The 26,395-nt window shown below is 39.3% G+C and overlaps 1 protein-coding gene across 2 annotated transcripts in view; it reads left to right on the top strand.

The window, feature by feature from the left end:
* Nucleotides 1-26,395, top strand: part of trmt44 (tRNA methyltransferase 44 homolog) — a 65,182-nt gene that overhangs the window by 16,835 nt on the left and 21,952 nt on the right. Inside the window, exons 3-9 of one of the 2 annotated variants that reach the window (XM_043698686.1) lie at nucleotides 1,746-1,965; nucleotides 3,681-3,749; nucleotides 8,981-9,088; nucleotides 11,383-11,454; nucleotides 17,218-17,324; nucleotides 17,675-17,858; nucleotides 20,836-21,250. In XM_043698686.1, the coding sequence (XP_043554621.1) occupies nucleotides 1,746-1,965; nucleotides 3,681-3,749; nucleotides 8,981-9,088; nucleotides 11,383-11,454; nucleotides 17,218-17,324; nucleotides 17,675-17,858; nucleotides 20,836-21,250 (1,175 nt within the window). The remainder of the gene's footprint in view (nucleotides 1-1,745; nucleotides 1,966-3,680; nucleotides 3,750-8,980; nucleotides 9,089-11,382; nucleotides 11,455-17,217; nucleotides 17,325-17,674; nucleotides 17,859-20,835; nucleotides 21,251-26,395) is intronic. The other variant, XM_043698693.1, reaches the window with a different exon arrangement.

Below are 26,395 nucleotides of genomic sequence, written 5' to 3'. Positions count from 1 at the left end.
CATCCTCATTCTCCACTGGAGTCGTACCTGAGGACTGGAGAGAGGCATATGTAATTCCTCTCTTCAAGAAAAGAAATAGGGAAATCCCCGGCAATTACAGACCAGTAAGTCTCACGTTTGTCGTCTGCAAGGTGTGAGAAAGGATTCTGAGGGATAGGATTTATGACCATTTGGAAGAGCATGGCTTGATTAAATGCAGTCAACACGGCTTTGTGAGGGGCAGGTCATGCCTCACAAACCTTATTGATTTCTTTGAGGATGTGACTAGAAAGGTTGATGAGGGTCGAGCTGTGGATGTGGTGTATATGGACTTCAGCAAGGCATTTGATAAGGTTCCTCATGGTAGGCTCATTCAGAAGGTCAGGCGGAATGGGATTCAGGGGAGCTTAGCTGTCTGGATACAGAATTGGCTGGCCAACAGAAGACAGCGAGTGGTAGTAGAAGGAAAATATTCTGCCTGGAAGTCTGTGGTGAGTGGTGTTCCACAGGGCTCTGTCCTTGGGCCTCTACTGTTTGTAATTTTTATTAATGACTTGGATGAGGGGATTGAAGGATGGAACAGCAAGTTTGCAGATGACACAAAGGTTGAAGGTGTCGTTGACCGTATAGAGGACTGTTGTAGGATGCAGAGATGGGCTGAGAGGTGGCAGATGGAGTTCAACCTGGATAAATGCGAGGTGATGCATTTTGGAAGGTCGAATTTGAAAGCTGAGTACAGGATTAAGGATATGATTCTTGGTAGTGTGGGGGAACAGAGGGATCTTGGTGTGCAGGTACATAGATCCCTTAAAATGACCACCCGTGGACAGGGTTGTTAAGAAAGCATATGGTGTTTTGGCTTTCATTAACAGGGGGATTAAGTTTAAGAGTCATGAGATCTTGTTGCAGCTCTATAAAACTTCGGTTAGACCGCACTTGGAATACTGCATCCAGTTCTGGTCGGATCAGTGGTCGGCACAACATCGTGGGCTGAAGGGCCTGTTCTGTGCTGTACTGTTCTATGTAAATTCTGTTCCTCAGGATTCTTTCCAACAACTTGCCCACCACAAATGTTGGGCTCACCTGTCTATAGTTCACTGGCTTTTCCTTATCACATTTCTTAAACAGTGGCACCGTGTTAACCAACCTTTAGTCTTTTGGCATCTCACCTGTGATCATCCATGGTCCAAATATCTTAGCAAGTGGCCCAGCAATCACTTCCCTAACTTCGCACAGAGTTGTCAGGTACATCTGATCAGGTCCTGGGAGTGTATCCACCTTTTATGTGTTTTAAGACATCCTGCACCACCACCTTTGTAATATGGGCATTTTTCAAGATATTACCATCTATTTCCCCCACATTCAAGATCTTCCATGTCTTTCTCCCCTGTGGGAAATATCCTAGATATTTTCAGAAAAAAAATTGGTTGCTATTTTTATAAGTTTTTTTTTCTAATAAAGCTCCTGTGTTTTGTACTTATTAAAATATTTGATTACTAACTGGAACCGATGAATCACGGAACAAAGTGGTAGAGTTGTATGAGCATTCCAAAATTATCATTGGTATCTTTAGTAAAAGCCAACATCAACCAAATTATGGCATGCAGATGGTAAACCTTCCCAATTCCCCATTCTTTTCTCATGAAATAATTGGCAAACCTATTTTATTTGTATAACATGATTGTGATAAACTGGTTCTAATATAGCCATTGCTACACCTATCAACATGTCTGTGGTGTTTAACTGTTTCATTCCCTTTCCTAAAGGTTTATTTCTGTTTCGATCTTGTGCCCTGAGAAATGGAATGCAGATGGAATTGTGTATCCCAAGCTAGCATGGCTCTCGGATGTGTTGCTCACAAAGATTGTGAAATGGTCAAGTGAGAACAAGAAGAATAATTTTAAGAGCACCCTTTCTCTCATTTCTGTGGAAAAATACAGTGAATGTTACCATCGTCTTAAAGCAAAATACAAAGACATGGTCAAGGTACAATTCTGAGAACTAAATTCCAAAAATATCCAACTCTCTTTTAATTTAAATTCTATTTATTTTTAAAACCCTGTTTCTTTTTCACTTGTACCAGATATATGTTGACTTTGAGGTGCAGGAACAGACTGTACCTAGTTTCCTGGCACTCTGTAATGTTTTGATAAGATCTGACGAGAATACAATGGTGCCTTATTTTCTGTTGTCAACATTTCTCAATCGTTTTGGCCAAAATTACAGATTATGTGTGGGAGGTATTGTGGCTGTTACTCAATAATAGATTGATACTATGATGGCCTTCCCTATGCTCTGTTTTTTGAAAAAACTCCTAAAAGCAGAGTTTCGTATAAGAAGGTTTGCCAAAATGATATATAAACATGGACTGGGCATTTGTAAGTAACGATTGAAACTTCCAGTGATGGGGAATTCTCACCACCCTGACCTCCAAACCAAAAATGTGGTTGGTTATAGCTCTTTGAAAGGGATCCAACAAACCCAATTTAAAAATCTCCAGGGATCGGAGGCAAATTCAAAGTTGAATCCAGTTATTTCTCCTGCTTAGTATGTGGCCATTCTATTGGATGTACAGGCCTTCTCTGAAATTCCCAAACAGAAAATAAGCAATCTTTCAATCTGAGAGCCTCTTCCCTTCAGTCACAACCTTTCTAATGCAAACTAAAGTATATAGAACTGATGGAGGTTCACCTTGAGCAGTACACTGTGACAATAATAGAGATCAAGCCCTAGTCTAATTGCCAGATCTTCCGCACTTGTGGCAAGAGTATGCTACAGGGTTGCTGATTTGAGTGAAACAAGTATGAATTTCTTTATCCATCCCTCTGATTTTCAGTATTGCTAATCATAGAAGGAAAGCAGTTACATTAGTTTAACCATTGGATGTTGTAAAGATCCTCAGCTAATTAATTATTTCTGAAGCACAGTCACTGTTACAGTTTATTAAGTGTGGGACGACATATTAAAATGTAAATCATTTTAAGTAGTTCTGCATGGTTTAGTTTTCTTGAGATTAGGAACGTACTTGGATTTAACTTACAGAGGAGCCTTCATTATCCGGCATTTGATTAACTGAGTTTCAGATTATCTGAACAAGATCGCAAGGTCCTGGTGCTTGGCTAACTATGTTATCCGGCATTCAATTATCCAGCTATTGATTAACCGAACGAAATACTCCACGTCCGTGCCCTTCAGATAATCGAGGTTCCTCTGTGTTTGTCTGAAATTTCCACACGATATCTACCCAGATACCACAAATCCATACACAAATAAAACTAAAATTAGTGACATTTTGAACTTGTGCATGTTGTGTCTATAACTACTTTATGCTGGATTATCTGCAGTGTTGAACATGAATTCAAAAATCCGTTCACACAAAAGATAGCCTGCCCACAAACAAACCCTGTGTCCATTTAAATCAGCTTGATGATGGTATCTGCCAATTGTGCCCTTCCATGAGTGTTCATACATGGCATACAGCAACTAGGGTGCACAGACATCTGTGACTTCATGAATCCGGTATTAGTCACCTCTACCTAGAGTGAGCAGTAGTTAATTGAAACCTGAACCAGATTATTTTCTTTATGTCGATTACATCCCCAGATGAAATTCCATGGATCTGTCAAACAATTAAAAGCTGCTTTGCATTATCGTGTATTTAAGCTCCTTTACTTATTCTGCTTTTATTCAATTTTAATTAGATTTGGCCTGAGGTAACGAATCCTGAAAAATTTGTGTATGAGGATGTCGCCATTGCAACATACTTACTGGTAACTTGTTTGAACTTTCTAAACTGTGGTATGCTGGCATAGTTGTAGAGTCTAGTCTAATTATTTAAGCCATTGTTAGTGCAGTGGTTCCAAGAAATAATGTTAACCATAATCGTTGGTTAGTTAGGAAACATTCCATTTAATCTCTCTTCAACTCATTGGCAGACTTCACATAAACAGCCGATAGAGTTGTCAAGTATTCATGAGGAAGAATTCAGTTTTTGTTTAGAAAGCAAAGCAAATTCCCAGTTTTGATCTTCACTGCTAATTTATTGCACTTTACTAATCAATTTATTTAATCACTGAAGCAAGCAAATAAATCTTCGTACACTTGTAAATGGGTAAAAATGTGGAGATTTTGTTCCAGACTTTTCATGAAGCTCCAGGGTATGATTTTATTTTGAGAAGATATTGCACAGAGGATCTTTCTGTGCTGTCTGAATATTGAATCATCTATGTCTGTAATTTTATGCCTTTGAACTTAATCAGACGTAGTATGCTTTCGATGAAGGAGCTAATAAATTGGCATTAACTGTATTTGATAGGCTATTTCACATAACCGCTATTTTGTAGCTGTGAAGAAAAATTCTAATCTTCAGTCTAGATTAGATTATTTTTTTTTTCTTCCAGTTCTATTACAGTAATTTGTCTGAGCTGTGCATTTGTATGTCTCCTAATCTTTCAACATTTTATCATTGTCATCCGATTTAATATTACTTTATGATAAAGTGTGCAAGGCAGTCAGAAGGTTTCAGTTACCTTCTACAATTCATTATTTCTATAAGAAAATGTCCACATATTAAAGAGAGAAATTGTATGTTCATGCACAATCATACTCTGAAATTTGTACTGTCATGGAATGCAATTTTACCACCACTGATATATATTAATTGTAATAATCATGGAATTCAGTGATGTGATTGTTGATTTAACATTCTCCAATATTTGATATATTTTTCAACCAGTTTCAAAGTCTGAGCAGAGGAAAAAGAAACTAGGCAAATTCGCCCCTCAATCCCATTTTCCAGTTGTTGAGATAATGACCATATCTCTTGTTACCCCAGATCTATTAATACCTTTGGTTAACTCCAATCTTATCAGTCTCAGAAATGAAATTTGTAATTGACCTTGCATCAATTATATTTTGCAGGAGAGATCTGCAGACTTCCTGAAAGTTCTGGCTATAATATTTAGACTGTTCTCTTGCCTTAGGTTTCACAACCAGTAGAAATAGTTTATTTTTGTTAACTGTATATTTTTCCTAGAATATTTTGAAAACTTTAATCTATTCACCCTCAAAGCTCTAAATTCCAGCAAATACAATACTAGTTCCTATAATCTCATCAATTAACCAGGAATCATTCTGGCCAACTGACACTTCATTTTCTCAAGTCTGAAGGAGGAAGTGTTGCTGAATTTGAGCGCTGAGATGAATCCGGTTCCTTTATGGTAGTGCATGTAGGGTTAGTGCATCTAGAGCACTTCATAGGACCTGACATCTGCTTTACTGGTGAACGAATTTATGGCACATTCACAAAGTTCCAGTAGTTCATAGTAAAATAACCTTGCACAAGAAAGATCATAGACCAGGAAATCCTTTTTTTGAAATTTGCTGTTTTGATTTTGAAGCCAGATTTGGGGTGGCACAGTGACTCAGTGGTTAGCACTACTGCCTCACAACACCAGGGACCCGGGTTCGATTCCCGTCTCGGGTGACTATCTGTGTGGGGTTTGCACATTCTCCCTGTGTGGGTTTCCTCTGGGTGCTCCGGTTTCCTCCCACTATCCAAAGATGTGCAGGTCAAGTGAATTGGCCATGCTAAATTGCCCATAGTGTTAAGTATATTAGTCAGGGGTAAATATAGGATAGGGGTTTGGGTCTGGGTGGGTTACTCTTCGGGGGATCAGTGTGGACTTGTTGGGCCGAAGGACCTGTTTACATACTGTAGGGAATCTAATTTCAAATACAGCGTAAGTGGAACATCTTTCAAGAAATTGCTCCTCCAGTCAGAGGCCTTCCTGTCCCATGTGTTCTGCTGCAGGTTTACTGGGAAAGAACCAGTTTGTGATTGAAGGTGCAGCCTGAGGACTGGTGACATGGCTTAGTCACTTTTATTTCCATTTTAAATGTTTGTTGGGGGACTGTTTATAGTGTTGGCGTAAATATCTGGAGCATAAAGTCCCAAGGATTATTTCCTTGACTTAAAAGGGGAGTGTAAGGGGAATAGGGCTGGAGGGATACAAGATACAGTGCAAGTGTAAGTCAGAAATGGATGGGAGTCTTGGAGAGGGAAAAGACCTAGGGAGAGAGGGAATGCAGGTTGAGAGAGGAGGAAACCCCAGACTGAAAGTAAACGCACTATCAGTTCCCACTTCCATCTGAATTCTTCTGAAGTGAGCTCAAGTGTGCTCCATCAAAAGAAATCCAATATCAGTGTTTGTTCAACTGAACTCAGTAGCTCATTTGTCCAGTTGTCACCTTCTTCTATGATGATCTTGAATTGGGGTGATTTTTTTTCTCTCAAATCTGTCTCTCAACCAAAAAGGCAAAAATTGGCTTTATAAAGCTTTGCTACTTGGCACTTCTAATAGTCATGTGTATCAATTACTCATTTAAGTTAGATTTATAACTTATTTTGATGAGGCTCGTATTTACTGTAGTGGCAAGACTTTTTTTTAAAATGTGCTTACTAGCATTCCTAGGAAAAAGTGAGGACTGCGGATGCTGGAGATCAGAGCTGAAAATGTGTTGCTGGAAAAGCGCAGCAGGTCAGGCAGCATCCAAGGAGCAGGAGATTCGACGTTTCGGGCATGAGCTGTTCTAGCAGGAGAATCAACGTTTCGGACATGAACCCTTTTAGCAGGGCTCATGCCCGAAACGTCAATTCTCCTGCTCCTTGAATGCTGTCTGACCTCCTGCGCTTTTCCAGCAACACATTACTAGCATTCCTCCGAAGGAAGAGCAAGTTAAATATGTTTCCCCCCAGCGCACGCACACACAAGTATGTCTGGGTCAGTCCTATTTTGAGGAAATCCACACAACTGCAAGGTGATGCATTTTGAAAGGCCTAATGCAGGGTGAAAGTCAACAATAAATGGCAGAACCCTTTAGAAGCATTAAAGTCCTGAGGGATCTGGATGTACGGGTCCACAGTTGCCTGGAAGTGGCATGGAAAATATGGTGAACCATTGGAAAACACTAGTCCAGCTTCAACTGTTGTGAAATTTGAAAGGGTTCAGAAAAAATTTACAAAGATGTGCCAGGGTTGGAGGGTTTGAGCTGTATAGAGACGCTGAATAATCTGGCCCTGTTTTCTCTGGAGTGTCGGACCTGAAGGGTAACCTTATGGAGGTTTATAAAATCATGAGGGGCATGGATAAGGTAAATATACAAGGTCTTTTCTCTGGTCTGAGGGAGTCCAGAAGTAGAGGGAATAGGGTTAAGGTGAGAAGGGAAAGATTTAAAAGGGATTTGGAGGCATGCCAGAGGTTGGCACCCTGGTGGGAATATGGATAAAAGTCAGGAGTTGGATCAGGACAGAGGTGCCTCGGGTGTGGAAGTTGGCAAGATGCAAAAGCCCTTCACCGGGAACAGGGGCAGGTGGGATCCCTGCACTAAAAGTCAGCCTCCTATTTGCCTGGTGGTGATGTGAATGCTGAGGGATGATTGGGAGGTGGTAGTAAGAGTGAGAAACAGAGGAAAGCTGCTGTATTAAAAACCCATTTCCTGCAGCATCATTTTAAAAAGGCAGCTGTTTCCATTGCTTGAAACTGACATCCGTTTTCTTTCTGCACTGTGCCACATAGAGATAATGTTGATACGAAACTCAACCGATGTGGCTGTAGGACTGAGTCAGCACTGCTTTGTCAATTGGAGGTCATGTCTGATAAATCTGTTAGAATTCTTTTGAGGAGGTAATAAGCAAGTCAAACAAAGGAGAGCCAGTGGACATGAATTATTTGGATTTCCATAAGGCCTTTGACAAGGTGCTGCACAGGAAGCTGCTAAATAAGAGAAGGCCAAAAAGTGTTAGGAGCAAGATACTGGCATGGATAGAGGATTAGCTGACTGGCAGATACAGAAGTAAAAGGGTCTTTTCCAGGATGGCATCCAGTGATTAGTTCTGCAGTAGTCAGTGTTGGGACACAGCTATTCTCTTTGTACATTAACAATCTGGATGAAAGAGCAGAGGACATTGTCACTAAATTTGCAGATAACACAAAGATAAGTGGATGGACAGGTAATGTTGAGGAGGAAGGGAGACTGCAAAAGTACTTGGACAGGGTAGAAGAGTGGACAGAGAAGTGGCAGGTTGAATACAATGTGAGAATGTGTGAGGTTATGCACTTGGCAGGGAGAATAAACGTGCAGATTATTTTCTAAATGGGGAATAGCTTCAAAAATCTGAAACACAAAGAGACTTGGGAGTCCTAGTTCAGAATTCTGTCAAGAATAACGTACAGATTCAGTTGGCAGTTAAGAATGCAAATGCAATGTTTGTATTTGATTCACCAGAGATAGAATACAAGAGTAGAGATGTACTGCTGAGTTTCTGGTCAGACTGCATTTCGGATAGTGTGAGCAGTTTTAGGGCTTGTATTTAGGGGAAGATGTGCTGGCCTTGGAGGAGGTCCAGAGGAGGTCAACAAGAATGATCCCAGGGATGTCATATGAGGAGCAGTTGAGGACTTTGTCTGTACTTGGAGTTTAGAAGGATGAGGGAAGATTTCATTAATATTTACAGAATACTAAGAAGCCTGGATAGAGTGGAAGTGGAAAAGCTGATTCCTCCAGTGGGAGTAGGATCCAAAGGCATGGCCTCAGAGTGAAGGGGCAACCCTGTAGAACTGAGATAGAGAGGACTTTCTTCAGCTAGAGGTTTGTGAACCTGTGGGACTTTTTGTCATACAAGTCTTTGGAGGTCATGTCATTGAATGTCTTTAAGACAGAGTTTCTTGATTAGTAAGGGGATCAAAGGGTGGAGGGGGTGGGAAATGTAGGAGAATTGCACTGAGAAACATATTGGCAGTGGTCAAATGGCAGAACAGACTCCATGGACCAATGGCTTAATCCTGCTCCTATATCTAATGATCTTGTGGAATGGAAAAATATCCATATTTAGTCTATGCATACTTATATAATTTAGTTAGTCAAATACATTTTTTTACAGTGCAGGAATAAATTTCAAACATTTGAAACCATTTTAATGATTCTTCTAATCATGTTGCAGGTTCTTTGGGAAGCTGAGCGTTTAGAAAAAGGCCTGACCGCCAAACAGTCCTTTATAGATTTGGGATGTGGGAATGGATTACTGGTTCATATCCTGACCAATGAAGGAGTAAGTGAAACTTGAACTGAGTGAAGTTTAGTGTTGTCTGTAATAACAATACTGCAGTTGTTACATGTCGTCTTCTAATGAATAGTCCCATTGTGGCTATTGGAAATCAAGGTAGAATTGGATACCTTGAGAAGAGACATCTTGTTAACTCAGCTTTGTAACTTCCGGTCAATCATGACATGCTTTTGTGTTAGAAAATCCATAAGAGGTTCATCATACAGTCAGACTGAATTAATGAATCCATCAGTTTCTCAAAATGGAGAACTGTGGCCAGTGGTATTCCACAGGGATCAGTGCTGGGACCACCCTTGTTTGTGATATGCATAAATGATCTGGAGAAAGGGATAGGTGATCTGATTAGCAAGTTTGCAGATAACACTAAGATTGATAGAGTAGCAGACAGTGAAGGGGATTGTCAGAGAATGCAGCAGCATATAGATAGATTGAAGAGTTGGGCAGAGGAATGGCACTTGGAGTTCAGTCCAATCAAATGCGAGGTGATGCACTTTGGAAGATCCAATTCAAGAGCAAACTATGTAGTAAGTCGAAAAGCCCTGGAGAAAATTGATGTACAGAGAGATCTGGATGTTCAGGTCCACTGTACTCTGAAGGTGGCAACGCTGGTCGATAGTGATCAAGAATGCTTACGGCATGCTTTCCTTCATCAGATGGGGTATTGAGTGCAAGAGTTAGCAGGACTTTGGTTCGGCCACATTTGGAATACTGCATACAGTTTTGGTCGCCACATTACCAAAAGGATTTGGATGCTTCGGAGAAGGTGCAGAGGAGGTTCACCAGGATGTTGTCTGGTATGGAGGGCGCTATGAAGGGAGGTTGAATAGATTAGGATTTCTTTAATTAGAAAGACTGAGGTTGAGGTAGGACCAATTGAGGTATGTACAGGGTAGATAGCAAAAGCTTTTTCCCCAGAATGGGGGACTCAATTTCTAGGGGTCACAAGTTAAACGTGAGAAGTGAAAAGTTTTAAGCAAGATATGCATGGAAAGTTCTTTATGCAGAGAGTGTGGGTACCTGGAACATGTTGCCAGCAGAGGTGGTAGAGGTGGGCACGATAGTAGACATATTCTCAAAATAAGGATTTGCCCAGTTAGAACAGGGGTGAGGAGGAATCTCTTCTCAGAAGGGAGTGAATCTGGGGAATCTTTAATGCAAGGGACTGTAGAAACTGGGTAATTGAATATTTTCAAAGCTAAGTTAGACAGAATCTATAAGCGGATCAAGGGCTATGGTGTAAAGTTAGGAAAGTAGAGTTGGGGATTATTATATCAGCCATGATCTCATTGAATGGCAGAACACTCATTGTGCCAAACGAACATCATCTGCTTCTGCATCTTACGGGTTAAGTCTTGATTACTGTCAAATAGCCTCTTAGGAATTGAAAATCAACTTTTATAGGTGTGGATTTTAATAGTTATCAGGTTATTATTAACACTGTATTTTTTTGTGTTTCCTAACTTTTACTATTAATCTGATGCTTTCCTTTTTTTTTGCTTTTTGTACCTGCTGTTGTATGGATTTTAATTTACTCAGTTGTACTTCCTGAGGTATATTGTGCTACTTCATTCATGATTCTTCAGTTTACTTGATAGTTACTCAAGTACGTGCTCGGTTCATATAGGGTTCTGAGATAGCTAGTTGCCTTGTTTGGATGCAACTTGACATGCACAGCCATACAGAGAGCCCATGGACAAAAGCATTTGTTGCTGTCAGCAAAGTCTAACCTGACAGCTTTCTAAGTAGAACTTTATATTAGATATATTTTAAGAAATGTGTGTGTTTGAATGTAAATTATAAAATGCTAACTTCGTAATTGCTCTTTTTAAAAAGAAATGGCAATGTAGATACAAGCAAATGTCATACAATATGCTTTTGTAACTCAAATGAGTCAGTGGGAAAGGCCTAGGAATATATGATTTCATGACCTGATATGGTTGGGAATTGAGCAACTAATTATGGGACTCAGTAATGGATAATGCTTGTTTCATATCTTAAGTTTTTTGCACAGAGGAAAGACAACATAATTTCCTGAATTGAGTTTGTCGTTCAGTCTCTGATACAAAATATTGTGGTGAATCGATATATTCTTAAAGCATAATATATATAGTGCCAAATTCCCATAAAGTTTTTAAAAATCTTAAGATAAATATATTTTTTAAAACTTGTGTGATGATAATAAACCATTGCCACTTAACTGTCTAAATTGCAAAGTTTCTTTTGAAAAAACTTGTTTAGTAAATAAATGTTGCATGTTTCAAATTGTCATAACCTTTCAGCACCCTGGTAGAGGTCTTGATGTGAGGAAACGGAAAATTTGGGATATGTATGGTCCACGGACATGTCTCGAGGTAAGAAAAAGATGCATAGTACTGTATGCTTTTTGAATTCTACTTGCACATTAACTGCAAAGCTAAGCTACTTTGTACTGTAATAATATAAACAAAGTTTTCATTTATGGGCATCATTGCTAGATAGATCAAAAATAGTGCGTGTGCAGAAACACAAGTTAATATCATTTAGTTACTGAGAAGCAGGACTCAGATGCCCGCATGAACACAGTCATTTTTGCTATCTCTCTTTCACGAGTGCACTTGTGCATACAGTGATATGCAGTGCAAAGTCCCAAAGACATGTGCCCAGTCATTTCCACAAACAACCATAAAGATGTGCTCATATTGGACATTTTGTGTCTCAGCAATAAACAACCAGTCTGATACTGGGAATGAAGTATTGGTGAGTTTTCCCCTTGATTCGTATCGATTAAAGTTAAATCAGGAGCTGAGTGTCCCTGGCAGAACCCAAACTGGTTGTCAGAGAGCGGATTATTGTTGAGCAAGTGCTGCTTGATAAGCACTTGATGGCCACCTACCTACTTGATGACACTTTTGAACTGATGGTTGAGAGTGAACTGATGAGGCAGAAATTGGCCAGGTTGGATTTCTCCTGCTTTTTGTGTACAGAACATATCTGAGCAAATTTTCACAATGTTGGAAAGATGCCAATGTTGTAACTGTACTGAAGACCTTGTCTGGAGTGTGGTAAGTTCTAGAGTACAAATCTTCAGTCCTGTTTACGGAATCTTGTCAAAGCTCATTGCCTTTGCAGTATCCAGTGCCTTCAACCATTTCTTAATATCACATTGAATGAATTGAATTGGCTGAATAATTACTTTTACTTTGTGTCAGTTTTCACAGTGGAAGACACGAGTAATATCCCATAAGTTCAAGAGAGTAAGGGGGTAGAGCTGAGTACGATGGCCATCACCAAGAAGAACATGCTAGAAAAACTGAATGGTCTGAAGGTAGATAAACCTGAACCAGATGGCCTATACACAAAAGTTCTAAGGGAGATAGCTGAAGAGAGAGTGCAGGCGTTAATGGTGATCTTTCAAGAATTGCTAGAATCAGCGAGTTTCCCAGAGGACTGGAAAATCGCTAACATGACACTCGTGTTTTAAAAGGGAGTAAGGCAAAAGATGGAAAATTACAGACAGATTAGTCTAACCTTGGTCATCGGCAAGATCCTAGAATCCATTGTGAAAGGTGAGATTTCAGAATATTTGGAAGTGTGTGGTAAAATAGGGCAAAGTCAGCATGGGTTCATCAAGGGTTTATCATGTCTGATAAATCTGCGAGAATTCTTTGAGGAAGTAAAGAGCAGATTAGACCAAGGAAAGCCAGTGGATGTTGTCTATCTGAACTTCAAGATGGCCCTTGACAAGGTGCCTCACAGGAGGCTACTGAGTGAAATAGGGGTCCATGATGTTAGAAGCAAGGTGATAGCATGAACAGAAGCTTGGCTGTCTAGCAGAAACCAGAGACTGAGGATGTAAAGTTCCTTCTTAGGATGGCAGCCAGTGACAAGTAGTGTTCCGCAAGGCTCTGTGTTGGGACCATAACTTTTCACTTCATATATTAACAATCTAGATGAAGGAACTGAAGGTATTCTGGCTAAATTTACAGATGATACAAAGATAGCATTAGAGCATTTTGGTAGTACCAAGGAGGCACGGGAGCTGCAGACTGATTTGGACAAGCTAGGAGAATGGGCAGCAAAGTGGCAGATGGAGTACATTGTCTCATTGTGTAACTTGGAGCTCCCAATCTCATAAGATGGTGGGGGCAGGTCATTGAATATTTTTAAGATAGATTTTTGTTGGCATGGAAATTGAGGGTAATCCAAAGTAGATGAGAATGTGGAATTCAAAACTTGAGTAGATAGTCATAATTTTATTAAATGACACGGTAGGCTGGAGGAGCCAAATACGCTGCTTCTTGTTCTGTTTTATATACGCCTGTTACTTCCCTTTTAAAAAAAACTCATAGTGGTTAACGTGTTTTCCCTTCCACAGAACAATTTTGATTTTGCTGATTACCTCTACCTTTATCGAAGTGCCCTTTAATATAAGCTAACTGTCCTGTACTGGTTTCAGTTTTCCTTTCTTTTTTGAATAAAGGAGTAATCATTAAAATGGAAAGTATGAAATATATCTTCTGCAAATCAAGAGAATTTTGAAAAAATTATACTGACACATCAACTGTTCCATTTATTTTTAAGACTCTAGGATGATGTTCTTCAGGAACTTTTGACTTGTCAACCCACAGCTCCAAGAATGTCACTTCCCTAGTCATTATAATTTTGAGTTTTTCCTTCCTTTCTACTTCCTGGTTTGTAAATTTCTGAAATTTTATTTGCATTTTTTATATTGAAGATCAAGGCAAAATATCAGTTAAGTACTTTTGCAAGGTTTGTGAAGATTTGTAGCTCAGGTTGAGATTTAGGGTGTAGGTTTGCTCGCTGAGCTGTAGGTTTGATATCCAGACGTTTCATTACCTGGCTAGGTCACATCATCAGTGGCAACCTCCAAGTGAAGCAAAGCTGTTGTCTCCTGCTTTCTATTTATATCTTTCTCCTGGATGGGGTTCCTGGGGTTTGTGGTGATGTCATTTCTTGTTTGTTTCAGGAGGGATTGATAGATGGCATCTCGGTCTGTGTGTTTGTTTATGGCATTGTGGTTGGAGTGCCAGGCCTCTAGGAATTCTCTGGCATGCCTTTGCTTAGCCTGTCCCAGGATAGATGTGTTGTCCCAGTCGAAATGGTGGCTTTTTTCATCCGTGTGTAGGGCAACGAGGGAGAGGGCGTTGTGTCTTTTTGTGGCTAGCTGGTGTTCGTGTATCCTGGTGGCTAATTTTCTTCCTATTTGTCCTGTGTAGTGTTTGTGGCAGTCCTTGCATGGAATTTTGTAGATGACATTCGTTTTGTACTGGATCTTTTAAGTTTGTTAGTTTTTGTTTGAGAGTGTTGGTGGGTTTGTGTGCTACTAGGATTCCGAGAGGTCATAGTAGCACACAAACCCACCAACACTCTCAAACAAACGGATGAAAAAAGCCACCATTTCGACTGGGACAACACATCTATCCTGGGACAGGCTAAGTAAAGGCATGCCAGAGAATTCCTAGAGGCCTGGCACTCCAATCACAACGCCATAAACAAACACATATAGACCGAGATGCCATCTATCAACTCCTCCGAAAACAAACAGGAAATGACATCACCACAAACCCCAGGAACCCCATCCAGGAGAAAGATACAAATAGAAAGCAGGAGACAACAGCTTCGCTTCACTTGGAGGTCGCCACTGATGATGTTACCTGGCCAGGTAACGAAACGTCTGGATATCAAACCTATAGCTCAGCGAGCAAACCTACACCCTAAATCAGTTAAGTACATCTGTCATCGCCTTTTTTCCTGTTATTAATTTCTCGGTCTCACTTTCTATAGGACCAAAGTTCACTTTAACTTGTTTTTCATTTTAGAAGTCCATAGAAGCTGTTTATTTTATATTTCTTGCTAAGTTTCTCCTAAATTATTTTCCCTTGTTATCAATTTTTTAACTATTTTTGCTTTTTTATATTCTGTTCAGCTTTCTGACCTGCCACCCATTTTTTGTACAATTAAATGCTTTTGCCTTAAGTTTGAATTTTTTAACCTTTTCTGAATTCATGATGAATGGTGGGTCCTTCCCTCAAACTTCTCTTTCTCATTGAAATGTATTTGTTCTGTGTATTCTAAAACAGTGCTGAAATATTTTCTGCCGTATCAATCACTTAATTTGCTTTTTCATTTTCCTTCTTTTATCCCTCTGATAATTACTTCTTATTTAAATTTAAAGTACTTTCCTGGACCCACTTTTCTATCCCTCAAACTGAAAGTGAAATTCAGTCATATGATTGCTGTTACCAAGGCGGCCTGTGCTTACAAGGTCATTAATTAATTCTATTTTCTGCTCATTACTAGGACTAGCGTAGCCTATACTTCATGGTTAGCTTGAAATATGCTGTTCACAGAAACTATCCCAAAAGCATTTAATGAATTCCTCATTTAGGCTACATTTGTACCTCCAATTGTCCAGTCCACATGTAAGTTAAAATCTTACTGAATACCACTACTTTTTTGACAAATACCTGTTATTAATTCTTTTATATTTCACTAAACCCTGTGGAGGCCTGTACACAGCTCTCACAAGCTCTTCCTCCCTTTAACATTTCTGAGCTCTACTTAAATGGTTTTTACATCCTGGTTTCCTGAAATTAGGTTAGTTGTTTAATTAAATAACCCACCACTATTTCCTAGCTTCCTATCTTTTAAGCACCTTCATCTTTCAATATTCAAGTCCCAATCTGCCACCAGTTGCTATGTCTCTATAATAGCTATCAGATTGTATAGCTATTTGCTTGCTTCAAAAGTTCATTTGTTTTCATCCAAATGCTATGTACATTCAGGTACAGAGCATTTATTTTGTCCTTTGATCATTTTTGGAATCTCAAGCCTTAAATATAGATTTTTTTTGTTTGATTTTTTTTGTACTTCAAATCTCTTCCTGTCATAGAAAATGTATTGTACTGATAGACTATCTTGCTTGTAAGGGCCATTTTATAAAATCAGTTTGGTTTGTCTTTAAGTTTTAATTGCCACTAAAAATATGCATTAAAATGGAAATTCTTTGTGGAAAATTGTCAAATTGTCTGATAAAGTACCTTGAGACAGATTGGAGGAAGCTTCAACCTACTACTGTGCTTTAGCATAGATTTCTTGAAGCTGATGCATTGTTCCTGAAAGTGTTCCATTTTTAATAACTTCCCTTCACTTTGAGCTGTAAATTTGTAAGTTTATTTTTAAAAAGTTCCTTGTCACAATTAGAAAGAACTAGGTTAAATGTTATAGTTCTCAGAAAATGAGTCCTTAACATTGCTCGCAAGGCTTGTGTTCATTGCAAAACTTTGGTTGTTATTTTGATATACTTCAGAAGGTGTACGATTAAGAATGAGCCAGACTGGTATGAAACCAAAGGTGTTTCTTTATCACTCTAGGTAAAAATGACTGATTCACTCAAGGGGAATCCAGTTTGTGTACTGTATAAGAGGGGAACTGACTTGAGAATATAAATCTTAGGAACAAAAGTGGAATACCTAATTAGAAAGAGTAAAAATATCAGAAATTATTCAGCTTTATCCTATATTTTCCATTCCAGTTGCTTGTTCTCTTGAGTGCAGAAAGGCTTCGCATACAGTTCTTCAGGAGTTACTGTGCCAGTTTTCCACTTTCTCCTACTGTTCCCAGAATTTCCTAGAAGTAACACAAGACACTAAGTATACCTAATATGGCAGTCCTGCCATATGTGTATTCAAATTTTAGCTCTCCGATGCTAAAGCAAAGTCAAACACACACAGTTCGCTTATATCTGGTCAATAACACTGCCATTGATGGCACAGGATTATTTACATTTTCCAGGGTCAACAAAGCTCTGCAATTTGTATAAGCATAATTAATTATCCAATTGTTCTGCTTTCTAAAAGACAATTTCAAGGTGTTTTTGCAAACCCACTATATGCTAGAGGCCTGCTGTAGCTAAACTACCTCAACCCATTGCAAGCAGGTTTACAACAAAGGCTGGCAGCCTTAAAAATTGTGAATGACTAATCCTGGAAAATTAGCATCCTTTTGATAGGCAAAACTTCAATATTTCCAAAATAGTGTTAAACTTTCACAGTAGTAGATGATCTATGCTTCATAACGAAGGCTGTAGCGGTAAACTGTTGGTGTTTTATTAGGAATGTGCCATTACGCCAAGTGATGACTTCCTTTTCCCAGATGTGGACTGGATAATTGGCAACCATTCAGATGAACTAACACCATGGATTCCAGTCGTTGCAGCAAGGTAATTTGTATATTTTCTTAAAATGGTAATTAATTCAATGTAACAATACACAGATTTTCTCAATGCTGTCTTTCCTTCCATATATTAATGAGAGCTTGTACTTATTCACTGCACACTTACAATTGCTTCATGGTGGAAATATTTAAAAAAAATGTTTATTTGAAATTTATGATATTATTCAAAACTTTTTTCTGCCCAGCTCATCATTTTCAGCTTTTTTGTCTCTGTGTCTGTCTCTGCTGTGTAATTCTTCAATTTTGGTTGTCATTAATTTAGTTGGTTAGATATAGGATGTGATTACAAAATGTTTGTAGTGCTGAAAGGTTCATGAATTTAATTTTATGTCGCAGGTCATCCTATTCATGCCGCTACTTTGTCCTGCCTTGTTGTTTCTTTGATTTCTATGGAAAGTACTGTCGAAAACAGACCAAAAGCACACAATACAGAGCATATCTGGATTTCATTATAGAAGTGGGTTCTGCTTGTGGTTTTAAAGTAGAGGAGGACTGCCTTCGAATTCCATCCACAAAACGGGTTAGTGTGAGGTGTTTTTCTTTCTGTAGTATTTTTGTTTTTGCGTGGAATATTTTCCTAACATATATATATATATGGTGAGGATACTTTTTAAATTATTTCTTCAAAAATTGCCAAATTAGACTTACTTTTTAAAATTTTAAGTAAGCTAAAACTAAATTTAAAGAATTAAAACAACAAAAAGTTGCAGGAATGTGTAATTGGCTTGCTGTGTGGATTATGATATAGTGTTGAGAATGTCCTACTATATTATTGATGTTGAAATAATTCAAACCGTTGCTGCTTCAAAAATGATTCAGTAACATGACCATGAATGAATTAAATATACTCTATTTTAGTGAGTATCTGTAGAAATCTAGTATAACAACATTATAATTGTCTCTAGATAATTGTTTTTACAAATGCAGTAAAATTCTTGACTAAAATCTTGATACTTTGTTTAACAGATATATTGAAGAATATCATACCATTAACTTCATGGATTATTTCTGTTTTTTCTCATTGTTTTGCTACTAAGACTTTCAAAATAATGTACTGCTTAGTTTTCAGTCAAATTATTCAGATGAAGGTTTAACAACAATGGATTTGAGACTTAAATGGAGCTGATGCATTCTTTGGTTTGTAAATTTTGCAAACTTTAGTTTTCAATAAAACAAAGGCTCATCGTAGATTTTATATATGGTTAGCAAGGTTAGATTACGTGAAATACAGGGAGAACGAGCCATTTGGATATAGAATTGGCTCAAAGGCAGAAGACAGGGGAGGGTGGCGGATGGTTGCCTTTCAGACTGGAGGCCTATGACCAGTGGTGTGCCACAAGGATTGGTGCTGGGTCCACTGCTTTTCGTTATTTATATAAATGATTTGGATGTGACCATCGGAGGTATACTTACTAAGTTTGCAGATAACACCAAAATTGGAGATGTAGTGGACAGCGAAGAAGTTACCTCAGTACAATGGGCCAAGGACTGGCAGATGGAGTTTAATTTAGATAAATGTGGAGTGCTGCATTTTGAAAAGGCATATCAGGGCAGGACTTTGACACTTAATGGTAAGGTCCTGGGGAATGTTGCTGAACAAAGAGACCTTGGAGTGCAGGTTTGTAGTTCCTTGAAAGTGGAGTCACAGGTAGATAGGATAGTGAAGAAGGCCTTTATTGGTCAGAGCATCGAGTATAGAAGTTGGGAGGTCATGTTGTGGCCATACAGGACATTGGTCACGCCACTTTTAGAATACTGTATACACTTTTGGTCACCCTCCTCTAGGAATGGTGTTGTGAAACTTGAAAAGGCTCAAAAGGTTTACAAGGTTGTTGCCAGGGTTGGGAGGTTTGAGCTGTAGGGAGAGGTTGAGTAGGCTGGGGCTGTTTTCCCTGGAGTGTTGGAGGCTGAGGGGTGACCTTATGATTTATAACATCATTAGGGGCATGGATAGGGTAAATAGACAAGGTCTTTTTTCCTGGAGTGGGGAAGCCCAGAACTAGAGGACATAGATTTAGGGTGAGAGGAGAAAGATTTAAAAGGAACCTAAGGGGAAACCTTTTCATGCAGAGAGTAGTGCATGTATGGAATGAGCTGGAGAGGAGGTGGTGGAGGCTGGTACAATTGCAACATTTAAAAGGAATCTAGATGGGTATATGAATAGGAGAGTTTTGGAGGGGCTTAGGGTTTCAAGTGTGGCAAATGGGACTAGCTTAGTTTAGGATATCTAGTTCGGCGTGGACTAGTTGGACCAAAGGATCTGTTTCCATGCTGTACATCTCTATGACTCCATGATGCAGTTACGCCAAATCAACTGTCTCAGCAGAAACACTATGTTAAACTAAAAAATAGAGGGAAAGTTAAGATTTTGTTTAATTAGATAAGTTGATGATTTTTGACTTTTTGAGTTTGAATTTCTGGTTTACCTGCCAAGATTGGTCACTGTATCATTTTAAAGATCTAACATTTGAACTTTGCCCAGTACTGAGCAACGGGTATTTATGTTGTCCTGTATTGTGTTCAAACTTGCATATGAATTGACTTGTGAATGTACTCAACTGAACCTGTTCACAATCCAGGGACTGCCTGTATTTATTTGCTATAAGCTATCAAACAAAAGAATGCTGGCCTGCAAGCTAGTAATTTCTGCTTTTTATAAGCTACTTATTCCCCAATCTGTTTCTTTTCATATAGTGCAGATTTTCAAATTTAACTTTTATTTACAAATTTAGTATGAAACTCCAATATCAGTTTAGAGGAAGGAAATTTATTGCAATACATGGCAATGCTAACTGAAATATGCAAATGAGACATGTCCAAACACTTCAGATCAAAACCTAAAACTTAAGATGTGTTTTCCTAAAATGTTTAAAGTACTCCTGATACAGGTGCAAACAATAGATTGTACATCATTGCGCACCTTTACCTTAAAAAGAAAACCAAAGAACTGTGGATGTTGCAAATCAGAACAAAATCAGATATTGCTAGAAAATGTCAACAGGTCTGGCAACATCTGTGGAGAGAAAGCAGAAAGTTTTTCAGGTCAAATGACCATTCTTTAGAATTGATTGTAGATTGGAAAAGGTTGGTATGTATGCTGGAAAAGAGGTTGGTGCAGGGATTGGGGAACAGTAAACTATAGGTGTAGATGGAGACCAAATAGAGAAAGAGAGAGAAAAACAGTTAGGCAATCCAAGGACTGGATAAAGTTTATCTCCCCCCAACAGCACCGCCACTGTGTCTCTAGCATATATAACTATTATATCTAGCTATAATCAGTTCTGAACAAGTGTCACTGGACTTAAAACGTTAACTTTGTTTTCTGTCCACAGATGCTGCCAGACCGACTGAGTTTTTCCAGCAATTTCTCATAATATACCCTTTTCTTCACACTTTTTGCTTTCACTTGTTTGAAACTTCTTTTTTGTGTCATTCTATGGTGCAGAAAGAAGACAGACTGACTTAATGTTCTTTATTTTCCCCCGTTTTTGCTAAAGGTTTGCTTGATTGGTAGCCAAAGGACGTATTCCTCGTCTTGTGAGAAAAGGCTGGATGAAGAACGAACGCAGTATATTAGGGAGAGATGTTCTTATACTGTGTGTGCTGGAGATGATACAGGTTTTAGTAAGATGAAAGACTCTGCTTCACCATTTCCTCATATTACAGATTGTTCAGTTGTTGAAGATGACATGATGCAAGATAGTTCTGCTGATACAGATTGTTCTGTGCCCAACAAATGGGGGACTGGATTCCAACCCAGAGAGAAAGTAGAGAAAATTAGAAACTGTGGTGCTTTGCCTCGAGACTTTGTTGATAATGTAGTGCTTCAGGTAGCTAAAGCACTTTTAAAAGTAAACCAGGACAACTATGATCATAATGATGAAGACAGTGCAAAATACTGGCACAAAGGCGGTAAGTCTTTGCATTCTAAAATACCTATGTTATTTGCCATTTTGTTTTTTATTATGCTGACCTATGATAGTACAGTTTAACATTTATTACAATCTTTTCAAACAAAAGGGACAAACTTTGTTTATAATAATTTTTGTAAACAGGATTGTTAATGTTAGTTATATTATCAAAATTGCATTTTCCATTCTTCTCAAATGTATCTTGATATAAGTTCATTTCTAAACCACACTTGATTGTACTAATTGATATATAGACTTTTGAGGCAATTGTTTTGGTTGTTGAAGCTATTATAATAATTTCACCTTGCTTAATAGATAGTAACAGTCTTTAAATAAAATTAGACGGTTATTTTAAAGGTGGGGGAAGTGATGAAAGAAGGCAGTTTTATTTAAAGTCATATACCCTAGATAGAACATAGAACGTAGAAGAATACAGCGCAGTACAGGCCCTTCGGCCCTCGATGTTGCACCGATCCAAGCCCACCTAACCTAAACTAGCCCACTATCCTCCATATGCCTATCCAATGCCCGCTTAAATGCCCATAATGAGGGAGAGTCCACCACTGCTACTGGCAGGGCAGTCCATGAACTCACGACTCGCTGAGTAAAGAACATACCCGTACCATCTGTCCTATACCTACCCCCTATAGTATGGCGACCAAAACTGCACACAATACTCCAGATGTGGCCGCACCAGAGTCTAATACAACTGCAACATGACCTCAGTACTCCGGAACTCAATTCCTCTACCAATAAAAGCCAGTACGCCATATGCCTTCTTCACCGCACTATTTACCTGGGTGGCAACTTTCAAAGATTTGTGTACATGGACACCAAGATCCCTCTGCTCATCCACACTACCAAGATACAGACACAATCACCTTTCCTTTTAAACAGAATATTTCACATAGTGATCGATTTAGTGATCTATTTTCGCCAATAAAAAAAAATCTTCACTACGTGAGAAATATCAGTTATATGGCATTTAGCAATGATTAGTCACTAAATACAGAGGAAATGTGATTATCCAAATACCAATTATCCGAATGAGATCTCGAGGTCCTGATAGAAACATTACATCAAAGACGTATTTCCAGCAGTGATTGTGTCTTATGTTTACAGTGATTAAACAGGCACCGTCTCCAAATGACTGCCCTCCCACCCTCTCTGTCTCCCCACACTTTCCCTGGAATTCTACAGAGGGGTGTACCCTAACCTCACCCCCCCACTTCCCAGGAATAACCACTCCAACATTGTCCTGTACAAGGCAAACAGGGAACAAAAATGTGCAGTAAAAGGTTGTGAAGGTTGTGTGTGTGTCTGTGCGCTATTTGGAGACTTATCCCACAAATGCAGCAGCAGCAGCACTCTTGTTGGTGTGCAGTCCGGATGCCCTCTGGGATGGGGCGGGGGCTTGCACGCTTTGTACTGGGGGGCGCTGTTGGACAGGGTTTGGGGGCAGGGTGGCCGGTGTTGGTCGGGGTTGGGGGCGGGGAGAGGGGTTGGACCGGGTTTTTGGGGGAGGGGGTTGCGCGCTTTGTGCTGGGGGAGCGGGGGGGACAAGAGGGTGGCGGTGTTGGGTGCAGGGTCTCGCACGCAGTGCACTGCTGCAATCTCCTGAATAGGGAGCAGACTTTAAAACTCCGAACCCCAGAGGAAAGGCATTTAATCAATTTTCTGAATAATCAATTCTCCGAACGAAATAATGTCCGCCCATCACGTTCAGATATTTGAGTTTCCATTGTAATAACCTATTGTACTTGAAACTACTGCTGAATCGCAGCTAAAGAAATGTCCAGTCTTTTGAGCACTGGGATCATTCAGGTTGTAATTAAGTTTGTAATTTTATTGTGGTTCTGTTCGCCGAACTGGGAATTTGTGTTGCAGACGTTTCGTCCGCTGTCGAGGTGATATCCTCAGTGTTGGGAGCCTCCTGTGAAGCACTTCTGTGATCTTTCCTCCGGCATTTGTAGTGGTGAATCTGCCGCTTCTGGTTGTCAGTTCCAACTCTCTGTTGCAGTGGTCGGTATATTGGGTCCAGGTCGATGTGCTTATTGATTGAATCTGTGGATGAGTGCCATGCCTCTAGGAATTCCCTGGCTGTTCTCTGTTTGGCTTGTCCTATAATAGTAGTGTCGTCCCAGTCGAATTCATGTTGCTTGTCATCTGCGTGTGTGGCTACTAAGGATAGCTGGTCATGTCGTTTCATGGCTAGTTGGTGTTCATGGAACTCCTCTACAAGAAGAGTCGGCAGGCTGGCAGAACTCCTCCTCCTCAAACTATCCCTGACCAACTACGTCAGGGTGGTGCACAGGGACGTCAAATACTGCAGATGTTGAAAATCTGAAATGAAAGCAAAAAGGCCTCCAGTTCCCAGAGTTGCCCTGCAGACCCACTGCTATGACTTCAGTCATTAGACTGCTTGTTGGCCCTCCAATCACGATTGATTCTCTCCTGCATTCACTGCTGATAGGCACATGAGCAAACCTACCGCAGCACAAAAGGGAACAAAAGACCTCAGATTAGAGGAGCAGCTCTTTGCAAAAATCTATGAATAAACTGTACATTAAAGCAAATAGTGGGCCACACAAAATGTTGTGGTGGGCTGTATGTGACCTATAGACTGTAGATTGGGAGGAAATGGAGTAATAGAAATGTGGCTAGTCACTCAGATCCCAAGCTAATGCTGTGAAGCCATGAGTTCAAATCCTACCATGAGGGATGGTGACATTTGCCTCCAATTTAATAAAATCTGGACTATAAAGCTGGCCTAATGGTGACCATGTAACAACTGTAAAATGTTGTTAAAAACCCATCTGGCTCATAATTACTTTGAGGGAAGGAAATTTGCTGTCCCTACCTGGTCAGGCCTGAAAGTGACTCCAGATGCACAGCAATGTGTTGTATTTTAATTGTCCTCCAGACAGTTAGGCATGGGCAATAAATGCTGCCATATCCAACTGTGCCTATATCATATGAATAAGTAAAAAACCTCAGTGTCTCCAACATTTTCATTTTCTAAATTTCACTACTAGGGACTTCGTTGAATTTGAGAACATACAGAATTTGTTTTCCAAAAGCTAGTAATTTACATTTTTTCCTGTCTACCATGATTTAGTCAATTGTACTTGTTTTCTGTAATTGTAGCATGGTAGCTAAGACCTGATCTATGTTCAGCTACATTTTTTTCAATTCATGGAACCTCAAAATCTTTGGAATATAACTGTGGGCTTATTCATGTTAAAATATTTCTGCACTAACAAATCTTTGAGTTGATACATACAATATTATAAATCTGGCTATAGTGTTGATTGACTGACAGCTATGTGTCTATTTATTTGTAACTATGCTCATAACATGCACATACTTAATTTGCACATACTTAATTTGCACATACTTATTATCATAGATTTAATTTCATTGTTAACTCACAAGGCAACCCTGCCCCTTCTGCCCACCTCCCTGTCTTTTCGAAAAGTTGTAAATTCTTGGATGTTTAACTGCCAGTCCTGAACCCCCTGCAACCACAACTATGTGTTGCCTACCACATCATAATCATTCATGATGATTTGTGCTGTTAATTCATCTACTTTATGAATACTACAAGCATTCAGGTAAAGCGCCTTAATGCTAATTTTCTTATCTTCATGATTTCCAACATCCTTCATTTTTGCTTCACTCCTAGTCTGCTTTAAACTTAAAAGCTGCATACGTTAACCTGCTGCTTATCTTTCTACTTGACTCCATACTCCCTGTTGCTTTCCCTTTCCCTTCCCCCCCCCCCCCGCAAAACTCACGTTTAAAGTACCTTGTGCAGTAACAAAGCTAAATATTATACAATTTAGAAACAACATTTAACTTTGCTGTCTCTCATAAGGGTTTGTCTCATGACAATTTTGGCTATCAGTTGTGAAGGCATGTAATTGAAATACAAGTTTCACTCCATATCCATACGATATAAAAGTAGTCTGAGTTTTGAGAAGATTTGTAGCTCAGGTTGAGGTTCTGAATGCAGGTTTGCTTGCTGAGCTGTCATGTTCATTTTCAGCCGTTTCGTCACCATATTAGGTAGCATCATCAGTGAGCCTCCAGATGAAGCACTGGTGGCATGAACCGCTTTCTATTTATGTGTTTAGGTTTCTTTGGATTGGTGACATCATTTCCTTTGGTGATGTCATTTCCTGTTCTGTTTCTTAGGGGTGGTAAATAGGATACAAGTCGATGCGATTGTTGATAGAGTTCCACTTGGAGTGCCATGCGTCTAGGAATTCTCGTATGTGTCTCTGTTTGGCTTGTTCTAGGATGGATGTGTTGTCCCAGTCGAAGTTGTGTTCTTCCTTACCTGTATTTAAGGAGAAAGTGAGGACTGCAGATGCTGGAGATCTACTAGTAGAGAGTGGGTCACGTCTTTTTGTGGCTAGTTGATGTTCATGTATCCTGGTGGCTAGTTTTCTGCTTGTTTGTCCAATGTAGTGTTTGTTACATTTACAGACCATGAATGTGCAGAAACAGTACAACAAGCCATAGACATTAGATAGCAACAAACACTAGAAAATGAAAAAATTCGACCTGTAGAAAGAAAACTACACAAACTTACACTGACATCACAGGAGCATAGATTAAAAACTCATCTGACCAACCCTTAACAGACATTGAAAAAGCTGTCTTAGTAAGATAATTAAATTTCAATTTCCAGGATGCGGACAAGAAAGATTCCTTAGCAGCATTAGAATCAACACTGATAGGTAGCCAACTCAGAGGAAACCCAGCAAACATCATACGGACAGTAGCACCAACATTAAGCAGGAAAAAGGAAGGAACCACACTCAATACACAAGAAGGTGCTAGAAAAACTAAAAACAGATAAAACCATTGTTATCCTACCTGCAGACAAAGGACGCTTGACAGTCATTTTAAATTGAAGAGACTACATTGAGAAAGTGAACATACTACTTATAGATACCAACAAGTGGCAATAGACCCTACCCCACAACTAGAGAACCAAATCACAACTCTACTCAACTTCAGAAATTTGGAGAAATAAATAAGACCAACTTCCAAAAAAGGAAACTAGACGGATCCAACATACCAAGCTTCTACTGATTACCAAAAGTTCACAAACCAGGAGTTCCCCCCCCCCCCCCCC

This window comes from Chiloscyllium plagiosum, chromosome 1 (assembly GCF_004010195.1).
Source record: "Chiloscyllium plagiosum isolate BGI_BamShark_2017 chromosome 1, ASM401019v2, whole genome shotgun sequence".
In the NCBI taxonomy this organism is placed as follows: Eukaryota; Metazoa; Chordata; class Chondrichthyes; order Orectolobiformes; family Hemiscylliidae; genus Chiloscyllium; species Chiloscyllium plagiosum.
The sequence above is the reverse complement of the archived record's forward strand: the minus strand, read 5'-3'. Positions and strand labels throughout refer to the sequence as shown.